This window comes from Protobothrops mucrosquamatus, unplaced genomic scaffold (genome assembly GCF_001527695.2).
Source record: "Protobothrops mucrosquamatus isolate PMUCROS unplaced genomic scaffold, P.Mucros_1.0 scaffold151, whole genome shotgun sequence".
Taxonomy (NCBI): Eukaryota; Metazoa; Chordata; class Lepidosauria; order Squamata; family Viperidae; genus Protobothrops; species Protobothrops mucrosquamatus.
Window position 1 is genome coordinate 360374 of NW_015386516.1, and position 23078 is coordinate 383451.

General features: G+C 38.3%; 2 protein-coding genes across 2 annotated transcripts in view; one reads left to right on the forward strand and one right to left on the reverse strand.

Annotated features, from left to right (window-relative positions):
- Positions 1 to 537: 537 nt before the first annotated feature.
- On the forward strand, positions 538 to 19995 carry PRG4 (proteoglycan 4). The gene is made up of 7 exons (XM_029283608.1): positions 538 to 7147; positions 9164 to 9250; positions 9800 to 9939; positions 15464 to 15620; positions 16753 to 16956; positions 17593 to 17718; positions 19892 to 19995. Exons 1-7 carry the CDS (start codon positions 538 to 540, stop codon positions 19993 to 19995), a joined length of 7428 nt encoding a protein of 2475 aa, XP_029139441.1.
- Positions 19996 to 20034: 39 nt separating this feature from the next.
- The window catches only part of TPR (translocated promoter region, nuclear basket protein), a 63838-nt gene continuing 60794 nt past the window's right edge, over positions 20035 to 23078 (reverse strand). The window contains exons 49-51 of the mRNA XM_015813312.1: positions 21955 to 22073; positions 21147 to 21245; positions 20035 to 20253 (exon numbers count right to left, since the gene is read on the reverse strand). Coding sequence (XP_015668798.1) covers positions 20198 to 20253; positions 21147 to 21245; positions 21955 to 22073 — 274 coding nt within the window. The 3' untranslated portion in view covers positions 20035 to 20197. The remainder of the gene's footprint in view (positions 20254 to 21146; positions 21246 to 21954; positions 22074 to 23078) is intronic.

Consider the following 23078-nt stretch of genomic DNA (forward strand, 5'->3'; position numbering starts at 1 on the left):
AGCCAACAATGGCTTCAACAAATTCAGATGACACAGCCAGTACTGATGGAATTGAGAACACTGATATTCCAGACACAACAACTGCAATGACAAAAGCAACAGTCACACAGAGTGGCCAAGATGAGACCAATAATAAAAGTGACAATCCAGAAACAAGCATTTCTGTCACTGAGACAGCAAGGGCACCAACAAATTCAGATGACACAACTGGTCCTGTTGCCACTGATAAAAGTGACAATCCAGACAGACCCTCTGCTGCGACTGCACAGACTGTTCTAGATGAGACAAGTCCCAAAAGAGACAATCCAGAAACAAGCACTCCTATCACAGAGGCAACAATGGCTTCAACAAATTCAGATGACACAGCCACTACTGATGGAATTGAAAACACTGATATTCCAGACACAACACCTGCAATGACAAAAGCAACAGTCACACAGAGTGGCCAAGATGAGACCAATAATAAAAGTGACAATCCAGAAACAAGCATTTNTGAATGACAGAACCAGTCCCTCTGCATTGACAGAAACAGCAATTATGCCAACTACTCCAAATGAAAGAACTAGTCTTGATGCAGTTGATAAAAGTGACAATCCAGCCAGAACTTCTGCATTGACAGAAACAGCAATTACACAAACTGGACAGGATGAGTCCAGTCATAAAAGGGACAATCCAGTTAAAAGCATGTCTGTCTCAGAGGCAACAATGTCATCAACTAATTCACATGAGACAACCAGACCTTATGTAGTTGATAAAAGTGACAATTCACACAGAACTACTGCAGTGAGAGAGGCCTCAATTACACAGACTGGTCCAGTTGAGACAAGTAATAAAAGTAACAATCCAGAAGCAAGCATTCCTGTCACAGAGACAGGAAGAACACCAACAAATACAGAATACACAACCAGTCCTGATGGAGTAGATAAAAGTGATAATCCAGACAAAACTTCTGCAGTGACAGAAACAACAGTTATCCCAATTACTGTTGACAGAACCAGTTCTAATGCAGTTGATAAAAGTAACAATCTGAACCAAACTAGTACAGTGACTGGAGCAACAACCACAAACTCTGATGAGACCAATCATACAACTGACAATCCAGAAACAAGCACTTCTGACACAGAGACAGCAAGGACACCAACAAATTCAGATTACACAAGTAGCCCTGGTATAATTGATAAAAGTGACAATCTAGAGATAACTTCAGCAGTGACAGAAACAGCTATTACACAGACTGGTCAAGATGAGACCAGTCATAAGAGTGACAATCTAGAAATGAGCACGTCTATCACAGAGGCAACAATGTCACCAACAAATTCAGAATATACAACCAGTCCTGATGGAATTGATAAAAGGAACAATCCAGACAGAATGTCAGCAGTGACAGAAACAACAGTCATCCCAACCACTCTGAATGACAGATCCAGCCCCAATGGGCTTGATGAAAGTGATAATCCAGACAGAACCTCTGCATTGACAAAAGCCACAATCACAAAGTCTGGTCAAGATGAGACCACTCATAAAAGTGACAATCCAGAAAGAAGCACGTCTGTCACAGAGGCAACAATGTCACCAACAAATTCACATGACACAACCAGCCCTGATGGAATTCATAAAAGTGACATTCCAGACACAACTTCAGCAGTGACAGAAACAGCCATTATACAGACTATTCAAGATGAGACCAGTCATAAAACTGACAATCAAGAAACAGGTGTGTCTGTCACAGAGAGAACAATGGCACTAACACATTCAGATGTCATAACCAGTCCTGATGCAGTTGATAAAAGTGACATTCCAGATAGAACCTCTACGGTGGCAGAAACAGCAATTACACAGACTGAACAAGATGAGTCCAGTCATAAAAGGGACAATCCAGATACAAGCATGTCTGTTACAGAGGCAACAATGTCACCAATAAATTCAGATATCACAACCAATCCTGAGAGAATTCATAAAACAGATAATCCAGACACAAATCTGCCAATGACAGAAACAGCAATTACACCGTCTACTCCAAATGAAAGAATTAGTCCTGATGCAGTTGATAAAAATGACAATCCAGAAAGAACTTCAGCAGTGAGAGAAACAGCAATTACACAGACTGCTCAAGATGAGACGAGTCATAAAACTGAAAATCAAGAAACAAGCACATCTGTCACAGAGATAACAATGTTACTAACACATTCAGATATCATAACCAGTCCTGATGCAGTTGATAAAAGTGACAATTCACACAGAACTAGTGCAGTGACAAAGGCTTCAATTACACAGACTGCTCCAGTTGAGACAACTAATAAAAATGACAATCGAGAAACAAACAATCCTGTCACAGGGACCGGAAGAATACCAACAAAATCAAGCTACACAATTGGTCCTGATGGAATTGAGAAAAGGAACAATCCAGACAGAATGTCGGCAGTGACAGAAACAACAGTTATCCCAACTACTGTGAATGACGGAACCAGTCCCAATGGAGTTGATAAAAGTGACAATCCAGATCATACTACTGCAATGACAAGACCAACAATCACAAAGTCTGGTCAAGTTGAGACCAGTCACAAAACTGACAATCTAGAAACAAGCACAGCTGTCACAGAGGCAACAATGTCACCAACAAACTCAGAATACACAAGTCCTGATATAATTGATAAAAGTGAAAATCCAGAGAGAACTTCAGCAGTGACAGAAGCAGACAATACACAGATTGGTCAAGACAACACCAGTCATAAAAGCGACAATCTAGAAACAAGTGTTTCTGTCATAGAGAAAACAAAGACACCTACAAGTTCAGAATACACAACTGGTCCTGATGCAGTTACTAAAAGTGACAATCCAGAAAAAACCTCTGCAGTGACAGAAACAGCAGTTACACAGACTGGTGAAGATGAGATCAGTCAAAAAAGTGGCAATCTAGTAACAGGCACAGCTGTCACAGAGGCAACAATGTCACCAATAAATTCAGAAAACACAAGTCCTGATACAATTGATAAAAGTGAAAATCCAGAGAGAACTTCAGCAGTGACAGAAGCAGCCAATACACAGACTGGTCAAGAAAACACCAGTCAAAAACATGACAATCTAGAAACAAGTGTTTCTGTCATAGAGACAGAAAGGACACGTGCAAGTTCAGAATACACAACTAGTCCTGATGCAGTTGCTAAAAGTGACAATCCAGAAAAAACCTCTGCAGTGACAGAAACAGCAGTTACAAAGACTGGTCAAGTTGAGACCAGTCACAAAACTGACAATCTAGAAACAAGCACAGCTGTCACAGAGGCAACAATGTCACCAACAAATTCAGAATACACAAGTCCTGATATAATTGATAAAAGTGAAAATCCAGAGAGAACTTCAGCAGTGACAGAAGCAGCCAACACCAGTCAAAAAAATGACAATCTAGAAACAAGTGCTTCTGTCACAGAGACAGAAAGGACACCAACAAATTCAGGATATACAACTGCTCCTGATGTCAGTGATAAAAGTGACAATCCAGACAGAACCTCTGCAATTACAGTGACTTCAATCACAACATCTGGTGAAGGTGAGACCAGTCACCAAACAGGCAATCCAAAAACAAGCATTTCCATCACAGGGACAGCAAGGACACCAACAAATTCAGATGACACAACTGGTCCTGTTGCCACTGATAAAAGTGACCATCCAGATAGAACCTCTGCTGCGACAGAAATAGCAACTGCACAGACTGTTCTAGATGAGACAAGTCATAAAAGAGACAATACAAAAACAAGCACTCCTATCACAGAGGCAACAATGACTTCAACAAATTCAGATGACACAGCCAGTACTGATGGAATTGAGAAAACTGATATTCCAAACACAACAACTGTAATGACAAAAGCAACAGTCACACAGAGTGGTCAAGATGAGACCAATAATAAAAGTGACAATCCAGAAACAAGCATTTCTGTCACTGAGACAACAAGGGCACCAACAAATTCAGATGACACAACTGGTCCTGTTGCCACTGATAAAAGTGACAATCCAGACAGAACCTCTGCTGCGACAGAAATAGCAACTGCACAGACTGTTCTAGATAATACAAGTCATAAAAGAGACAATCCAAAAACAAGCACTCCTATCACAGAGCCAACAATGACTGCAACAAATTTAGATGACACAGCCAGTACTGATGGAATTGAGAAAACTGATATTCCAGACACAACAGCTGCAATGACAAAAGCAACAGTCACACAGAGTGGTCAAGATGAGACCAATAATAAAAGTGACAATCCAGAAACAAGCATTTCTTTCACTGAGACAGCAAGGGCACCAACAAAGTCAGATGACACAACTGGTCCTGTTGCCACCAATAAAAGTGACAATCCAGACAGAACCTTTACTGCGACAGAAATAGCAACTGCACAGAGTGTTCTAGATGAGACAAGTAACAAACAAGACAATCCAGAAACAAGCACTCCTATCACAGAGGCAACAATGGCTTCAACAAATTCAGACGACACAGCCAGTACTGATGGAATTGAGAACACTGATATTCCAGACACAACACCTGCAATGACAAAAGCAACAGTCACAAAGAGTGGCCAAGATGAGACCAATAATAAAAGTGACAATCCAGAAACAAGCATTTCTGTCACTGAGACAGCAAGGGCACCAACAAATTCAGATGACACAACTGGTCCTGTTGCCACTGATAAAAGTGACAATCCAGACAGAACCTCTGCTGCGACTGCACAGACTGTTCTAGATGAGACAAGTCCCAAAAGAGACAATCCAGAAACAAGCACTCCTATCACAGAGGCAACAATGGCTTCAACAAATTCAGATGACACAGCCAGTACTGATGGAATTGAGAACACTGATATTCCAGACACAACAACTGCAATGACAAAAGCAACAGTCACACAGAGTGGTCAAGATGAGACCAATAATAAAAGTGACAATCCAGAAACAAGCATTTCTGTCACTGAGACAGCAAGGGCACCAACAAATTCAGATGACACAACTGGTCCTGTTGCCACCGATAAAAGTGACAATCCAGACAGAACCTTTGCTGCGACTGCACAGACTGTTCTAGATGAGACAAGTCATAAAAGAGACAATCCAGAAACAAGCACTCATATCACAGAGCCAACAGTGACTTCAACAAATTCAGATGACACTGCCAGTATTGATGGAATTGAGAACACTGATATTCCAGACACAACAACTGCAATGACAAAAGCAATAGTCACACAGAGTGGTCAAGATGAGACCAATAATAAAAGTGACAATCTAGAAACAAGCACCCCTGTCACAGAGACAGCAAGGACACTAATAAATTCAGATGACACAACCAGCATTGATGGAATTGATAAAAGTGACAATTCAGACAGGCATACTGCAGTAACAGAAACAGCAATCACAAAGTCTGGTCAAGATGAGTCCAGCCATAAAAGGGACAATCCAGAAAGACCTTTTGCCATGACTGAATCAATAATTATACCCACTATTCCAAATGTCAAAACAAATGTTTTTGCCATCAAGACCACAAGGACACCAATGAATTCAGATTATACGACTGGTCCTGATGGAATTTATAAAAGTGATAATACAGACAAAACCTCTGCAGTTACAAAAGCAACATTTACACCATCTAATCTGAAATACAAAACTAATCCAGATGCAATATATATAAGTCAGAATCCAGAACAAAGAACTCCATTCGCAGAGATAAGTACACCAATGAATGCAGAAGACTCAACCAAGCTTGATGGAATTGGTAAAAGTGACATTCCAGAAACAGGCTCTCCAGTCACAGAGACAATAATGATATCAACAAACTCAGATGGCCCAACCAATCCTGATAGAATTGATAAAAGTGTTGATTCAGACAGGACTACTGCAATGATCGGAACAACAATTTCACCATCTAATTTGGATGACTCAACCAATCCTGATAGTGTTGACAAAAGTGTCAATACTAACAATACTACTGCAGTCACAGTTACAACCTTTGCACTGCCTGATCGAGATGGTACATCCAATCCAGATGATATCATTACAGATGTCAAGCCACTTAAGACTTTGCCTTTTGCTGGCACAACAATTATTACTAATCTGGAGAATAAAACTGCTCGTGATAAAGTTGATAATGGTGACAATCTAGACAAGACTACTGCAGTGATAGAAACAGCAGTTACACACACTGATCCAGGTGATACAATCAATCCAGATGATATGATCAGACATGACAAGCTGGATAAGGTTACTGATGTTACAGGTACAACAATTACAGTGACTAATCCAGATGTAAGAAACAATGACAAGCTTAATGCAGTTACAAAGGCAAGAGTTGCAGAGACTAATCCAATGGGTACAACCAGTCCTAATAGCAGAAACGTCTTCCCAACTGGAACTACTGCAGTCATAAAAGCAGTGCCAATGAACCAAAGAAGTGACCCATCCATTCCTGAAGTTAATGTTAAAAATAACAGACCAGAAGAAACTACAATAAACATGGATATTATAAGAAAAGATACTGACCTATCAGGAAAGTCACCTACTCCCAATAACGTTGGTATCAATGGACTGAAAATAACTGCAACAGTTGCCAAGATAATAAAAGCACCAATTGACATACAGACAACTCTTGGTGCCACAACAGAATCTAAACCTTTGAGTAATTCTGCTAATTTTGAGAGGGATGACAGGCCAGACAGCAACACCACAGGCACAAAAAGTATCACAACAGAACCAAATCTTAGTTTACCTAGCCCAAATGATAATGATAAAAAGAGAAAGGCAGATATCATTACCAAAATTACTCGGACATTAACTATTGAAACTACAGCCTCCCCTCAAATAGATAAACCTGAACATCCAGATGTAATAACTAATAAAAAAATTAATCTTGTTTCAGATAAAGGAACCACAAAGGAAAACCCAGCTAACAAGAATACAATAACACAAGTGAGTACAACTTCCAGCACCCTATCTTCTACAACAAACAAAATTGCAACATATTCCTCTACTTGGTCCACCACTGTTATACCTACAACAAAAAGGCAAGTCACCTCTTACTCCAGTCCAAGAGATGCTACCATTTCCACAACTAGATCTCCAGAGATGATTATCCATAAAACTACAGCATATGTTCAGCCAGATGTACCTCTATTGTATAACGGTACGTTCAGTTTTCTTTTTATCTACTATATTGGAGCCCTATATGATTGCAATAATGTGTAATAAGTTTCAACATTGTTATAGTTATATTTCTGAAAGACACTGAGATGTATGTGTGAGTGGGGATTTGTGTGTAGGCCCAACATAGTTGATGGAACATTGGGTTGTTACTGTATTTAGGGAGGTTGGAAGAAGAGATGTGTTGCAGACCGTGAATGAGAATGATCTCAGGAGCACCAATAACCTTATAGCCTTAAAAATAAGTTTTTTTTCTTTAAATCTTGTGTGTTTCTAGGTAGTTTTTTTTCTTTATGCCCCTGCTTTATTTTTGAATTTTTAAACTGTATTTTTGGATTCTTACTGTTGGATAATTGTTTCTTTGCAGTTTGGAAAGATGTTCTGTGAGGATTGTTACATAATTTGATGAGGCAATTTATGTCATTGTTTGTATTGTACTTTGCCTTCTTTCTTTGAAGTTCAACATTGTTCCCCCACCTGCATTTTATGGTGGGGTAAGCTGAAAAAAATAGCAATTACCTAAATATTATCCTAAAATTTCATGACTGAATCGAGATATACTGTAAGCCTCAGGCCTCAGACACTATATTATAATTACCATTAACAGGTAGCCTTCCATGATTGGACAGGATGGAAATGAAGATTTGAAGAGGATCATATTTGGAAAATACTGTTATGCTCCAAAAGAGATCATGGAAAATTTGGTGGAAGTGCTCTTTTTTAAAGCACTATAGTTAAACATCTAAACATTCTGGACTTGGGCTATATTATTCCTGTTTGTTTGGTATTTTCATGCCCCATTCACACTTTGGAGTGTGCTCCCCCCATCAGTTTTTTAATGATCAATGTGACTGTTAATTTGACCAATCTATTGTTATGACCTAACCTTGGTGAACAAACTTATTTTTTTAAATGCAATATATATTTAATGAGTGGCTTAATAAGGTCTTTAGCTGCATATTGGTAGCCTGTGACACATTCAGTCATCCTTTCAAAGATATATTCTTACCTAAACAGAGAAACATAATGACCATGGATGGGCAAAAAAAAAAAAAAAGCAATAGGAGCTTCTTCTGACTTCCTGCTGGCTTCTCCACTGAGTTTCCTTGTGGGAAGCTGGCAAGGGAAAAATCTGTGGGGAAATCAGCAGGAAATTGTAAGTCCAAGACCAACAAGCTGGTAAATGGCCAACCTTTTGACTAGAAAAAGCATTTAATAATGATAAACTAGGTGCTCATACATTTGGAGAGCCAGTTTGATGTAGTAGTTAAGGTACTAGCTTAGAATCGAGGATATTGTGAATACTATACTTCCCTTATGCATGAAAGCCAGGTGGGTGTCGTAGGTCCTGACTGGAAGGCTAATATTTTACCAGAATGTCATATTTCTTCAGCATTTGGCCATTTCTAATTTATTCTCAAATTAGGAAGAGTGCAGTGGAAATATTTGACAAATGTAAATGGAACTTCACTATTCACACCCAGTTTCCCAATGAATTTCCACAGTTGATACAGAATGAATGATACAAGAATCAGCTATATTTTTCTAAATATAAAAAGTTGAAATGTTATAGAAAATAATTTACCAAGTAGTGCCCTTTTAAATTACATAACCTATCTGAATTAAGCACATTGGTAATCATATGAGTTATATGTTCCCAAAACAGAGTACCGTATATCATAAGATCTTTTCCCTGGAAATTTTGTGAAAGATCACAACTATTTCAGGTAAAAATAATATATTAACCCAATGCATTATGCCTTAATTCAAAGTACTGCATTTTAGTTTTAGGAAACATTGCAGTGTATCTCTCTCTCTCTGTATGTGTGTGTGTGTGACTGTCTGTCTCTCTGTGTGATGGAAAGCTTGGGGGTTCATTTTCAATCAAATCTATTATCATAAACTCTCAAATTATGCATTATGTTCTTCTCAATATGATTTACAGTGTTTATTGTATAAAACCTGGATTTTAAAACTAAAAAAGTTAATTATTTATTAGATGTACCAGACGAGATGAACTTGTGTAATAAGAAGCCTATAGATGGGATTGTCCCTCTACAAAATGGATCACTAGCGGTATTCAGAGGTAAGTTAATACGTGGCAGAGCTTAAGTTTTGGACAAAACGTTACATAATAAAATATGCATTTTGTTATAAACATTTCAGGGTGAAGTCAGGGTTGGGAGTTCTGCTCAAGACCTTCTCTGTCTTCATCAGAAGATATATTCACATAATGGTTCTTGAAATGAAATTTGCACTACTAACGTGCACTGCCACATTCAGAATGTGCACCCCAGAATTGGAGCAAGATCATTTGGACAGCTTAGAAACAAACCATGAACTTTGGTAGAAAAGATTTACAGCCCTCATAAACTACCCAAACTCAGCCTTTCCTGTAGTGTTTGGAGATTGTAGGAATAATAACATAGTTATAACAAGTGGAGGCTGGGGGGTGGGGTGAGGTTTGCATAGAATCCTACAAACTAGTTGCCCAGGCCACTATGGGCCAGCTAACATTTCAGCTGCCATAAATTTCTAGTTACTGTGAAATCTGCCTTGTTGCTAAGAGGTTCATGGTTGAGTATTAATATATTGTTTCTTTTTCCATAACACTGGCATTTACTTGGTTTTGCAGATCATTATTACTGGCTGCTAAATGGAACAAGCTCACCCTCCCCTCAACCTCGTAAAATTTCTGAGGGATGGCATATCCCTTCCCCCATTGACACAGTGTTCTCCAGATGTAACTGTGATGGCAAAACTTTCTTTTTCAAGGTGAGTCATATTTCTTTTCCACAACATGAGTCTTGGTACCATAGGAGTTAAGAAATGGAGAGGCTGTACAGTATAATTAAAAAAAAATCTGAAATGCTATGTGAAACAACAGAAAACAAGATATTGTTGATCAACAGATGATGATCAGGTAACTCTCCTGCACTTCATTTATACAATCATATGCAACTTGTTACAAGCTACCAGGTTTTCTTTTGAAAACATCAAAAGAATTGGCTTTGCTGGAGAAGTCAATGGTCTGGTTGTAAGCATGAACTAACACGATCAGGTTCTGTGCAGAAAGCAAAAAAAATTGCCTGTCCTGAGAAACAACATATGATCACGTTTGACAGGAGAATTTTAAATGAGTTTTCTTGATAAAGTGCCAGTCATCATTACTAGCAATGGAGAGGTTTTCAACCACTTGCCATGTAAGCTACTCTTAAGAGTCCTTAGTTAAGTAAAGTTTTAACAATAAATGCATATATGGTTTGGTGCAATTCTATACGGATCTCTTTGGCAGTGTACTCTGCTGTAGAAAGTGAGACCTGCCCCTAAATATAGACATTTTTGTGAAGTAACTTTGCAGTAGATTGACATCATTATTTTACAAAGGGACCTTTCTATTTTAAGCAAAACATGAGGTGAGGAAGATTAGGAATACATAGTAAACTGTAATTGAGTGGTTTATAGCCCTACTGTATGTCCACAAGATAAAAACGAGTAAGATATAAGCAAATGAATAACATTACAGAATAAAATATTCCTATACCAAGAAACCCATAAAAATATCTTCATATACTTCTACAGAGTTTGATTTGAGTTCCATGAAATCTGTCTTTAGTTCTAAAACATCCCTATATCTCTTAGAGCCTGCCACATTTTAAAATGAAATACCTTTTCTCTCATTCTTGTTGTAAAATGGTATCTTTTCTCTGTAGATTTAAAAGGCTTGTGTTTAAAGCGATGTTTAAGTAATAAGGAACAGTGGACCCCTTTAATCAATCAAAAGAGTTTTAAAAAGATTAACTTGTTAATTATATTTAAAAATATTAAATGGCATACTTTCTCATGCTTTTTCAGCTCTTAGCCAGAATGGCAAAACTTAAAGGGAGAAAACTATTGGAGTTTAGGCACCTGATAAAATGATTTTGCTTGAGAGCCAATAAAGAAACAGTGTGAAGAATAGGAAAAAGATAGGAAACTCCAAAACACCCTGCTTCATGTTAAATATTTCCTAGTCCTCAACAAGAATTTTAAAATAGTTACGATCCCTGAAACCTGCATTTGTTAAATCAAGATATAATGAAGAGCCTCTTTAGAAGGAACTGGATGAGTCCCAAATGTTTTGCTGTGATGTTCAAGACAGGATATATTTGCCAAAATTCTGGAGAGCAACCAAAAGGATGTCACAGTGATGTAACTCCCCAATTTTTCCACTCCAAGCAACTCTGAGTGCTGTGCATTGAAACAGCTTTGCTTAGAGAGGTTCAATCCAGTTATATTTAATGACAGGTTTGATGGAACAAAATTAAAGAACTAATATGCTTATTTGTAAAGATCTCGAGACACAGACTTGGGATACAGAAGTTCAAATTTCCACCCTAATGCAAAGATCAGTGAATAATATTTGGCCAATCACAACCACACACACATACGCACACAGACTAAGTTCTTAGCATATGCTAGTCTAAACAGTGGTTGCTAATGCATAGTCCAAACACTGTAGTTATCTATTAATTCAATGTGCAGGCAACTTTGACAAATGAATAACATAATTGTACTAATATATTGAATGAAAAGACTCCATCCCACACTCCACACCCCACACTCCTGTGCTGTATTCAGGTTGTGTTATAAGGGTGGGAGAAAATATGGGGTATATGTATAGGAAAAGACAGTGTATGTCAGTTCAGCTCCTTGAAGGGAAAGTAGGGTATCAATGTGTTCAATTTATGTAGCTTTCATTTCATAATGAAATTAAATCATTACATTCAAGTTCATTAACTTTCAGGCAAGAAATACAATTGACTGTTTAAGGTCATATGGGGACTGCACTCCAAGAAGTAATTGGGACCAAGACAAAAAAAATTTCACTTTGTATCTTTTGCATCTAATTAAAATTAAAACTAAATTAAAACCTAATTGTCCTATTAAACATTGTGAATTTGATGATAACTTTTGGAGAGGCTCGGGCCCTATATGTGCAGGGGAATAGACAACCCCAGGCCCACAAATTGTGTATCTTTGATGTACTGTCTTAACCTGGGATCCTGAATTGTCCCCTCTTTCATTATGTTCCTAAGATGTACTGCCAGGAATTTTGAAGGTCAATTTGCCTTAAAACTGTTCTGCTCCCAAAGTGTCATAAATAAACTTAGCATAGCAGAAACACAGGTGGCTCAGGTTAACATGTACTTGTTTATAGAAAATATTACACTTTAAAAAAAAATCAAGCTAATTCCTTCCATGTAACGTAAGATACTGTTGCCATCTCTCTCTCTCTCTCTCTCTCTCTCTCTCTCTCTCTCTCTCTCTCTCTCTCTCTCTCTCTCTCTCTCTCTCTCTCTCTGTGTGTGTGTGTGTGTGTGTGTGTGTGTGTGTGTGAAAATAACTGCAACAGTTTTTTTTTCTCATGAATTTCTGGGCTGCAGTTTCGGTTATTTTCAACAATTCTAATAAATGGGATGCTCTGTTTCTCTATGCTTACTTCAAATTCACTGTTAAAATATATGTTTTCAGTCCTTCTTCCTGGGGAACTATCTCTGAAGAAGTAGGAGAAATGGCTGGGAATCCTTGGATTCATAGTTCCACCTGAAGAGCAACAAGTTGAAGAATGTTAGTTGTAGAAACTTCAACAAACTAAATTTAGTATAGGGTGAATAATTGGGTGAGTTTGTTGTAGTGGTTAAGGCATTAGGCTAGAATTAGGGAGACGTTGAGTTCTAGTCCCACTTTAGATATAAATCCAACCAGGTGATTTTGGACCAGTCACTCCCTCTCAGTCCTAGGAAGGATTGCAAAGCAATTCCAAAACACATCCCTCCCCCCTACTTTGCCAAGAAAACTGCAGGGACTAGGTCAGGCAGTCTCCAGGAGTCAATACTGACTCAAAGGCACAAATAAAAAAGTATGGTGGGAAGATATTGAAGGTGGAGGAGGGAACGAGACGTAAAGCTATACTGGACTTAATTCTTACTAATAGAGAAGAAGTGATATAGGGAGTTGAAGTTGCCGGAACCTTGGGAGAAAGTGACCATGTCATACTGGAATTTAATATAATGCAAACACTACCAATAGAAAACAACCCAACCAGTGTCTTAAACTTCAAAAGAGCTGACTTTAACAAACTCAGAGAAAAACTAGGAAAGATCCCATGGATCTTTCCCCTAAAGGGGAAAACAACCCAAGAAGCATGGGAAACTCTGAAAAATGCGATCATAAAAGCCCATATCAGCACAATACCACTGAAAAAGAAAAACAAGAAATTCAAGAAGAAACCAATATGGCTGTGCAAAGATCTCTCTGACAAACTAGAGGACAAAAAGGACAAATACAAAAAATGGAAAGAGAGGCACATAACTAAGGCTGATTATCAGCAGACAGCCAGAACATGCAAAGATGAAGTCAGGAAAGCAATGGCTCAGAATGAACAAAGACTTGCAACAGAAATCAAGGATAATAAAAAAAAGTTTCTTCCAACATATTAATAAGAAAAAAGTCAAGGAAACTGTAGGTCCACTAAAGAGAGAAGATGGCAATGAAATAACAGGCAACAGGGAGAAAGTAGAGCTGCTTAACTCATACTTTGCATCAGTCTTCACACAAAAAGAAACTATAGCCCAACATACCAAAAAACTACTGCAAAAGACAAACTAGAAACAAAAATTAAAATAAGCAAGAAAATGGTATGAGAACACCTATCCAACCTTGATGAATACAAATTACCAGGACCCGACAGATTACATCCCAGAGTTCTGAAAGAGCTGGCAGATGTTATCTCAGAACCATTGCACTACATCTTTCATAAATCCTGGAGTACCAGGGAAGTACCTGAGGATTGGAAAAGGGCTGATATGGTTCCCATCTTCAAGAAAGGGGAAAAAATGGACCTAGGAAACTACAGACCAATCAGTTTAACCTCAATACCTGGGAAGATCCTAGAAACGATAATAAAAAAACAGATCTGCGAACAACTAGAAGCAAACAAAGTTATAACTAGTAGCCAGCATGGGTTTGTTAAAAACAGATCATGCCAAACCAATCTTATTTCATTCTTTGATAAAGGGACTAAACTAGTAGACCAGTTTAATGCTGTGGATGTAGTATACTTAGATTTCAGTAAGGCATTTGATAAAGTAGACCACAACCTACTCCTTGGTAAGCTAGAAAAAGATGAAATAGAGTAGACAATATCACCACCAGATGGATCTGTAGCTTCTCTCTTTGATCAGTTTCCAACCATTGTTTCTTGCCTGCTTTGTCCTGATCAAAGAGAGAAGCAACCTGGAATTAAGGAGAAACTTCCTGACAGTGAGGACAATTAACCAGTGGAACAGCTTGCCTCCAGAAATCGTGGGCACTCCATCATTGGAGATTTTTAAGAAGAGGCTAGATAGTCACTTGTCTGAGATGGTATAGGTCCTCCTGCTTGAGCAGGGGCTGAACTAGAAGACCTCCAAGGTCCCTTCCAGCTCTATTCTATTCTAAGAAGTCAATTAGCCTGTAACTGCCAGATGCAATCTTAGACTTTCCATAGCTACTCAGCACTCTGATTTCTGTTACTCTTCTCTGCCAATGTTGCAAGACTTTCACTTGCATTTCTACTGCATTCATTGGGAGTTGCATTTACTGTAGATTAGAGAAACCAGAAATAAGCTCCCTTATTTCTGATTTCTCTGGAGTGATATGGAAGCCTGGAGCTACTGGTAAAAGCACTTGACTCTGCAATTACCATAACTCCAAAATTGGTTAGTAACGGCTATAACTTCCTGTATTAGAAGCAAAACTTGATTGCTGTTTCTTCCATGTTATATACTTCACTGTGTTTTTCAATCAACCATCAACACATAGTGGGAGGATATTCTTAGTGATGGCTTGTACTCTCTGGGGGATTTGGTTGGTTCCGAACAGAATTCTAGATGCAAACTTCTACAAGTCAATTCTACTTTAAATTGATTTGTATAGGATTGCAATTGTGCTTTTAATCTAGCATTCAGTCATGTAAAGTGGTAATAAGGCTAATAAAAACAATAACTAATAAGGCTAATAAAAGCAATAAGTAAATCATGAATACGTATTTTAAAGACCCCTTAGATTTTTATCAATAGTTTATTTATTTAAATTCATTGGCTACACGCCTCCAGTGGACTTTTACATTTTCCTCCCGTGTTTTTCTCTGTAGAAAAAAAGATCTTTCAAGCCCCATGTTCCATTTCTTCATGAACAAATTACAAGTTGCATCAGAGTCTAATGCAACGTTTGCCTTAAATATTGATGTAACTTCAGCTAACATTATATTTTTCAGGGGCCCCAATACTGGCGCTTCACCAATGATATAATGGATGCTGGCTATCCTAAGCTGATTGTAAAAGGATTTCGAGGACTGAATGGGAAAATTATGGGAGCTCTTTCTGTGGCTCCGTACAGAAGCAGGCCAGAATCTGTGCATTTTTTCAAAGAAGGTAGGTCTGTTGTTTTCCCGTGTCTATCAGGTGCATTAAAGAAAGTGGTAAATCCTTTTATATTCTCTACCTATGTGGGTTGTCTTGGTAAAAATACAGGAGTGGTTTACTGCTGTTCTTTTCTTGTGTATCTGAATTGATGTTTTTGCCATTGTTGCTAAAGTGATCATTTGCCTCCAGTATTTTCTTGTATGGCTTCTGCCCAATAAAGGTGGCTGCACAGTGGGATTCTAGCGGTGAAGTGGGATGACCTTCACATATATTCCTGCTGGGAATATATAACACTTGACATTTGCTTTCTCCTAGGAACACCCCTGGACCACAATGGGGCAATACAGCAGGACTTAGTGGGGAAGGTGTGGTTAAAACCTAACTAATGAAGCTGATTTCTTTGAAATATATTGCATTGCAGGCTTTTCTCTTGCTGGTACAACTGTCATTCAGCACAAAAACGACAGTCTTTGATGCTTAAGTCAAATAAGTGACTTAATTAAATCAGCAGGAAAGTAGTCCTTTCAAAGGGAAGCAATGGGATGTTACATAGTAGCTGTCAGTTTCAACTAAGTATTAGACATTTCATGAATGTGGGAACATGTTAAAATAACATCCATAGCATTTTTTTTAAAAAACCCTTAAACTAAAAAAATTGTGCTGCTACTTTATTCTCACTGATCAAAAGTTTTTAAATGGCTATATCTAACAATTTAAACATGTATTTTTAAGTCTGGTTATTGTTTAATACTGTTAAGCTTCTTCCTCTATCAAAAATATTATTTTAATTGTTGCCTAACTGCATCTGCATTCATTTTATTGCATATAAACAATTAATATGGTCCCCCTATCATAGTTGTTCTTGAAATCAAAGTAATTTAAGGATATTTTACTCCTGTTTGATTTAATGGACCATCTCGTTCATTTAGCAGTTTGGCTGCAACAAGCCAAATTTCCATCCAGACACTTCCCCGAACTCAGTAATGTACAAATCCACTGAATGCTAAGTAATTAGGATGAGGCACTTAAATTTGCATTTAAAAAAAAATAATCCTGCAATCTATGTCATTTGTGAAATGTAATCAGTTGTTACACTAGTTCCTTAAAAACTAGGTTTCACTGTATTACTTTTCTACTCTAGGTGGCAATGTTCAACAATATACCTACAAGCAAAAACCAAAGAAGTGTAAGAAGAAAGTTGTAACTGTGAATTATCCGGTTTATAAACCAAAGACTTTGGTTCTGAGGCAGAGGCGCTTTGGACGTGCAGTACAATCTCGTCAGATCTTCCGAAGCGTCCGAATAAGGCACTACCCAACCATTCGGATCACCCATCATTCGACAGGCATGGTCCTTGTTTTGACTTGTTTGGAGGCTACGGTTCAATTGGGTTGTGCAATGCTACAGATCGAAAAATGAGCTCCGTATGAAGCAGCCTAACCCTATGGAGGTTGATGATATCTTGCTCTTTAAACACTTTGTCCCAGAGCTTGTGTGCCATTAAGACAGCGGTTCTCAACCTATGGGTCGTGACCCCATTTGGGATCGATCGACCATTTCACGGGGGTCACCAAGCAAGGCTGTCCACCATTTTCCCCCCTTTTCCGGCGGGTGCCTTACCTCCCTTGGGCTGGGCCAGCTGGTGGTCGGCCTGCTCCATCTCTACCGCTTGCCAGCTACGCCTCGGCCAGCGCAGGGGGCGGAACCATGCATGCACGGCGCTCCCGGGCAGGGAAAGTCCTCGACTTACGACCGGTTGGGTAGTCCTCTACTTACGACCAGTTTAGTCCTCTACTTACGACCGGTTAGTCCTCTACTTACGACTGGTTGGGTAGTCCTCGACTTACGTCCGGTTTAGTCCTCGACTTACGACCAGTTGGGGGTCGCGGCATTAAAAAGGTTGAGAACCACTGCATTAAGACATCTTCTGAATGGTTTTATATCATCTTCCTAATCTCAAGATATTGTTTTGTATTTGCAGGAATACTGCAGCCAGAGGTTAAAATTACATCATATTGGAGAGGATTTCCGAAAGAATTTAATTCTGTTATCTCTGTTCCTAATGAGGAGACGGTGGATGGATACGATTACTATGCCTTCGCAAAAGGTATGTTGTGGTTGTATGACAATCACTTCAGATGCTGCCAGCTATTTGAGGCTTTTGTATTCCTCTTGAGATTCTCAGTTTCAGAATAGCCACATACCACACTTCTAGTCTATTCTTAAAATAGTTTGAAGGGCTGGACAAAAATATAGCTTTGAAAACAGAGAAACATATGCGGTTCACATGAATATGAATTTCAAATATGAAATAACTGCTGAGTAGCCATTTTTAGTCCATTTTATTGTACATATATATAACATACACTTGATAACGGATTTCTTTGGGTGGAATGGAACTACATTCTTTCATAGCCTGCCAGGTACTACACTCAAAGCTTATCAAGAAACTCAGTAAAGGTCCTCAAGTCTGACTTGACTCCCGAAAACCACATCCATGGAATTTTCTTGACAGTTATGGAAGAGGGTTGCCATTACCTTCGTCCAGAAAATTTTTAAGGAATTGCAATAATGGCGGATATCTGTAGCTCGGGTATGGGATAAGGGTGAAGGTTCGTTCTCTGAGCTTGTGGGTTGGTTTCTGAATGTTTCATTACCAGGCTAGGTAACATCTTCAGTGGAGTTTAGGGGATGTCAGTGTTCTTCTGTTTATAAGGGCTTAGTGCGGTCAGTAGGTCTTATGATGGGTCAAGTGTGATGAGTTAGGTGTGGGTGTGTCAAGTGGGGGTCTTGTAATTGGTCTTGTGTTGGGGAGGTTAACATCAGGTGAGGCTCATTGGGAGGTCAAGAGTTGGTTGGGGGACTTGTGTGGGATAGTTGAGGGTCAGTGCTCTCTCTGGTTAGCTGTGCGGTTGATTTGGATTTTGAGGGGTTTGTAGGCTGGTTATAGGTCAAGTATCTGTTGATGGAATGCCAGGCTTTGATGAACTCACAAGCATGATGGGTGGTAGCGTGGCTGATGATTTTTGCTCCAATTGAACTGGTGCTGTTTGGTGTCGGTATGGGATAGAAATTAAGGATTTTGGATCATGGCATTTGACTACCAGCTGGTGTTCATGGATCCTGGTTTCCTAGTGTATACAACCCTAAAATTCAGAGTAACTCTCTTGTTGTAGTACTAATCTGACCTTGCTTGGCCATCTAAGAACAATGTCGCCACCTGTTCAGAAATATTAAATAAATAAAAAATCATCTCTATTTATTTATTTAGCTTAGAACTACTATCTTGATAGTAGTGATAGTAGTGATTTTTTGAGAAATATGCCTTTATATCATTTACACCATTAAAAATAACAAAACAATGTTATTGTTCACTTTTTGATAGCAACTGTGTCTTATAGTAGCAAGTGTTGTGTAGTGTAAAACATTCTTTTTTTTGCTGCTGCAACTGATATTTTAAAACAGGAGTTTTAAATTAGGAATTAGACAAAATGTGCAAGGCAAATTTGAAAGAAAAACATGACTTTGTGTGAGATGTAAAATCAGATAGCCTGGATTACACAGGATACTAAATCTAATCCCATGAATCATGCTGCAACTGAATTTGGATACTTTGCTCTCAATAGAACCATTTATCTCAATAGATAATAGATAAATAAATGCTAGCAGGACCATAGTTGGCTAGCATTTGTCCTTTCTGGGTAGAGAACAAGAGGTATTCACAGTGAGGTAGGAAGAGTTTGCATTTTCTAAAAGTTTAAGATGGTCTAGAGGTTTCTTCCATCCTCTTTTACTCTTTAAAATGTCTCGCATGCTTATAACATCACTGGGCTGTTTCATAGATGGGGTTTCTTTCCCTGACTTTTTTTTGAAGGAAGCCTGTAGTACCTAAACAGACTGGTACTGAAAGAAAACCTTAGTCCCTGATTTGATTTGACTGAATTTTCTAGGGTTTCTTTCTGACTGAAAATTCAACCCCATTTTTCCCAACGTGAGAACATAAATGAGGCAAATGTACCTTAGTCCACTCATCTTCCAATTGCTTGAGTTGCTCAATGCTATCTGTCCACTGGAGGAATCTATGAAGTACCAAGGTTTCTTCTGTAAGCTGTGAAGCGGGGGTGGGGGGCTGTCTCATTGCCTCTTTCCAAACAACTGAAATTGCATGGAAAGAAATGTTCCCCTTGAACTGAGGATACATATTATCCATTGTTTTTCAACTGTTAATACTTGTGAGGTGTGATCTAACAGCCCTGTTCTCCCTCTCCATTCCCTTTCAGATAACTACTACAGCTTGGATGTGGGCAGCAGAATAGCAAGACCAGTTACAACGCAAACTGGGCAGACTGTGTCTAATGCTTGGTACAAGTGTCCTGCAGAATAATTTGGAAACTCAAAGACCTGAAAGAAATGCTTTTGTGTGACAGTTTCTCTAGTTTTTATTAATAAAAGACAACCAAATGTTCATACAACAATCCTTTTTTAACATTTTAAAAAAAGACTGCTTTAAGCTTGGCAGCTATTATACTAATGCAGAATAAAGGCAGACTAAACAGTATACACCATTTCCAAAATTTGTACAGCATTTAGTTAATATTGCCTCTGTTCAGGCCTCCTCTGCCACCCATTGAATGAGTTATACCTGCAAGAAAGATACAGCAGTTATATATATTTTTCAATTTTCATTTGCCTTTTGATATTTTAACAATCTACAAGAATTTCCCTGCCACTATTATTACTATAAAATAATCATTCCATATCTTATTTTGAATATCATAGTCAAAAGCTTAACAGCCAACACATCCTCAGTTTGGAGTGGAGAATTCTATTCCATTACACCCATCTTAACCAAGCTTAGATCAGGAAGCTGAATGGGGAATATCCTAAAGTTCCTTCAAATATTAATGGGAACAAGCTTTGGGATTTCTGGAAATTACAGCAACATGATTAGCAAAAATGAGGTCTTAAAATTACCATTAAGTGAAATTAACATCCATATTTAACACAAACAGCTTCTTCTAGTAATTGCAAATATTGCTTCTAACAAGATTTTCAATTTTTAAAAAGTTTCAGCTTAGAAATCACTATTTCTTTTTTAAGTCCATCTAATTTTTGGGGGGAGGTATTTACTGTGAGTCATGAGTCTTGTTCTGTTCTTGATCTTCTTTAAATGTTTTAATTTTCTTTGTAACTGAAACAACTCATTAGTTGGTATATAAGCTGATTCATCACTAAAGGCTTATGCCCAGGAATCTCCTAAACTAAGGCTCAGCACTTGCGTAAGTTAGATATGGGTCAACGGCACTTAAGGGGATTAGATCTAGTTTGCTTGTGGCTACGTACGGATTCCAGACTGATTGCTCTTTTCACTCTGCCCCCAGGTTCAGCCATTCCTTCTCTTACAATATGTAAGCTAGCAGGGGGCAAAATCCTACATTTTTCAAAATGTTTATGCTGTATGCGTAGTTCACTTTTCTCAACAGTAAGTAACGTAACTTAGTTAACTAAGCCCCACTGTGATTGAAATATACTCACCCCTGTGTCTATTAAACTGACGACCACGGACTCCAGCCCTTAAGGTTGGGGGCTGAAGTCTAACGCGTCGGAAGGGTTTGGGATGATTGCTGCTTGTATCTGGAAAAGAAATAGTGGGGTATTCATTTTCTCATAGCCATAGAAGTATTATTCCTGATTTTTGTACTGCAGGACTGTGTGGGTATAACAAATAAAACCTTTAACTAGAAAACGAGTAGCAGTTTTTTTTCTACATGCAACTTTGTAGATCACGTGAATGGTTATTTTTGTATGACACTTCAATGAATGGAAATACAAGCAAATTCCTGTATACTTTTTTAAGTGTTTTGTCAAACATTTGGAGGATTGATGACCAGAGTTCATGCCCTAATGAATCTTTAAGCTGCAGAGAATGATTAGTGAGAATCCTTCCTTTTCATATCTACAGACTGCAATCTTTTCTAGAATACAAACTGTAATGGGGGGAGAAATTCAAAACCATCACACGCTCAATTCTTCTTTGTCTGATGTCCCATATCAATGAAAATTTATAAGAAGAGATGGTCCTTAATGTATTACTATAACATAGACCACAATTTCCGTCATAAGTCATGACAGTTGTTAAGTCAAGGCACCCCACTTGATCAGACCCAACTTTATGATTTTTTTGTGTGGTTGTTGTTAAGTAAATGCCACAATTGTTAAATGAATCCATGTATTCCTTTTTTTTGGGGGGGGGGGTCCATCATAACTTCAGTCCTTAAGTAAGGACCACCTGTACTCCAAATGATAGTTCTCTAGATCCAGCATTTGATGGAGCTATGTATACCTGCAGATGAACTAGAAGGAGGATCTTGACTGGTAGAAGGAAGATCTGATTCATCAGGAGTTTGAGATGATTCCTCCTCTTGCTGGCTATCAATGTCTAGGCCCACCTCTGAAGAAATTCTATAAACAAAGGGATGCACAGGGAAGAAATGTGAATAACAACAACACAGAAAATATATACAAACATATCCCACAAGGGGCTTCAACCAGCCTAACTTGGAGCCCAGGAGAACAGCCAGGCTCTCTGAAATGCCTTAATTTTATTCAGAAAACCATCATAACTTTGAAAGCATCCTAGGCTTTATGTTCAACCACACCTAGTGATGGCACAGATGACATACACAATGGTGAAACCCGGATTTCGTCTTTATTGTTCTAGCAAAGCAACAGTAACATATCTGTGAGAACTAGTATGGAAGCTTTTATTTTGAAAGGATTGCTCCCTTTAATGGTGAGGTAAGAAAAAAAAATGGAAGCATAGAAGTGAACCTCTCACTGATTTTCTCCACCTCTGTGTCAGTTCTCTGCTGATTTTTACTACAAGCAGTGTGTATTGAGACTATTGCTATTACAGTTGAGCAAAATAATAATGCTTTGCTCCAAGAAAATTTAGTCAGTTTTACAAAAAGCTCAATTGGACACTGTGAAAACCTAGCAATGAAGTTATCAAACCTATCTCTCAAAATTACTTCAAGTGGCTCTGTAGCCAGATTGTGATCAATAAAAAAAGAATTAACTACACTTAGCCTTAGCCAGAGCAACAAAATTGGATAAAAGAAAAAAAAAATCATTCTGGTGCATAGAAATGTCCCCAAAAAATGTACTGGTGCTTCCTAATTTTACCTGCTATTAAGTTTCAATACCCCCCAATATCAGAAGAGAACTAGTCTGAACTAGAATGCTATAGATGCTATTTTCTATTATGACCCTAGTGAACTTGCAAATCACTCCCTGGAACCATCGGGCAATTTTATTCAAGGATTATATTCTTGAATAGGGATCAAAAAGGAAAAACAACTCACAAAGATCATTACCAATAAATAATTGGCAGAATGCCACAGGCCCAGATGCAAGTCATTCTGGCCAGGAATGTACAATTGAAATTCTGCCTTGGGCAATCCGTCT

Excerpts from the sequence above, each read along its gene's own strand:
- PRG4 (XM_029283608.1), top strand. The coding sequence starts at position 538 with ATGCCAACTACTCCAAATGAAAGAACTAGTCTTGATGCAGTTGATAAA. Across the intron at positions 7,148-9,163 it reads TGTACCTCTATTGTATAACG|ATGTACCAGACGAGATGAAC; the intron begins GTACGTTCAGTT and ends ATTATTTATTAG. Across the intron at positions 17,719-19,891 it reads TTACTATGCCTTCGCAAAAG|ATAACTACTACAGCTTGGAT; the intron begins GTATGTTGTGGT and ends ATTCCCTTTCAG.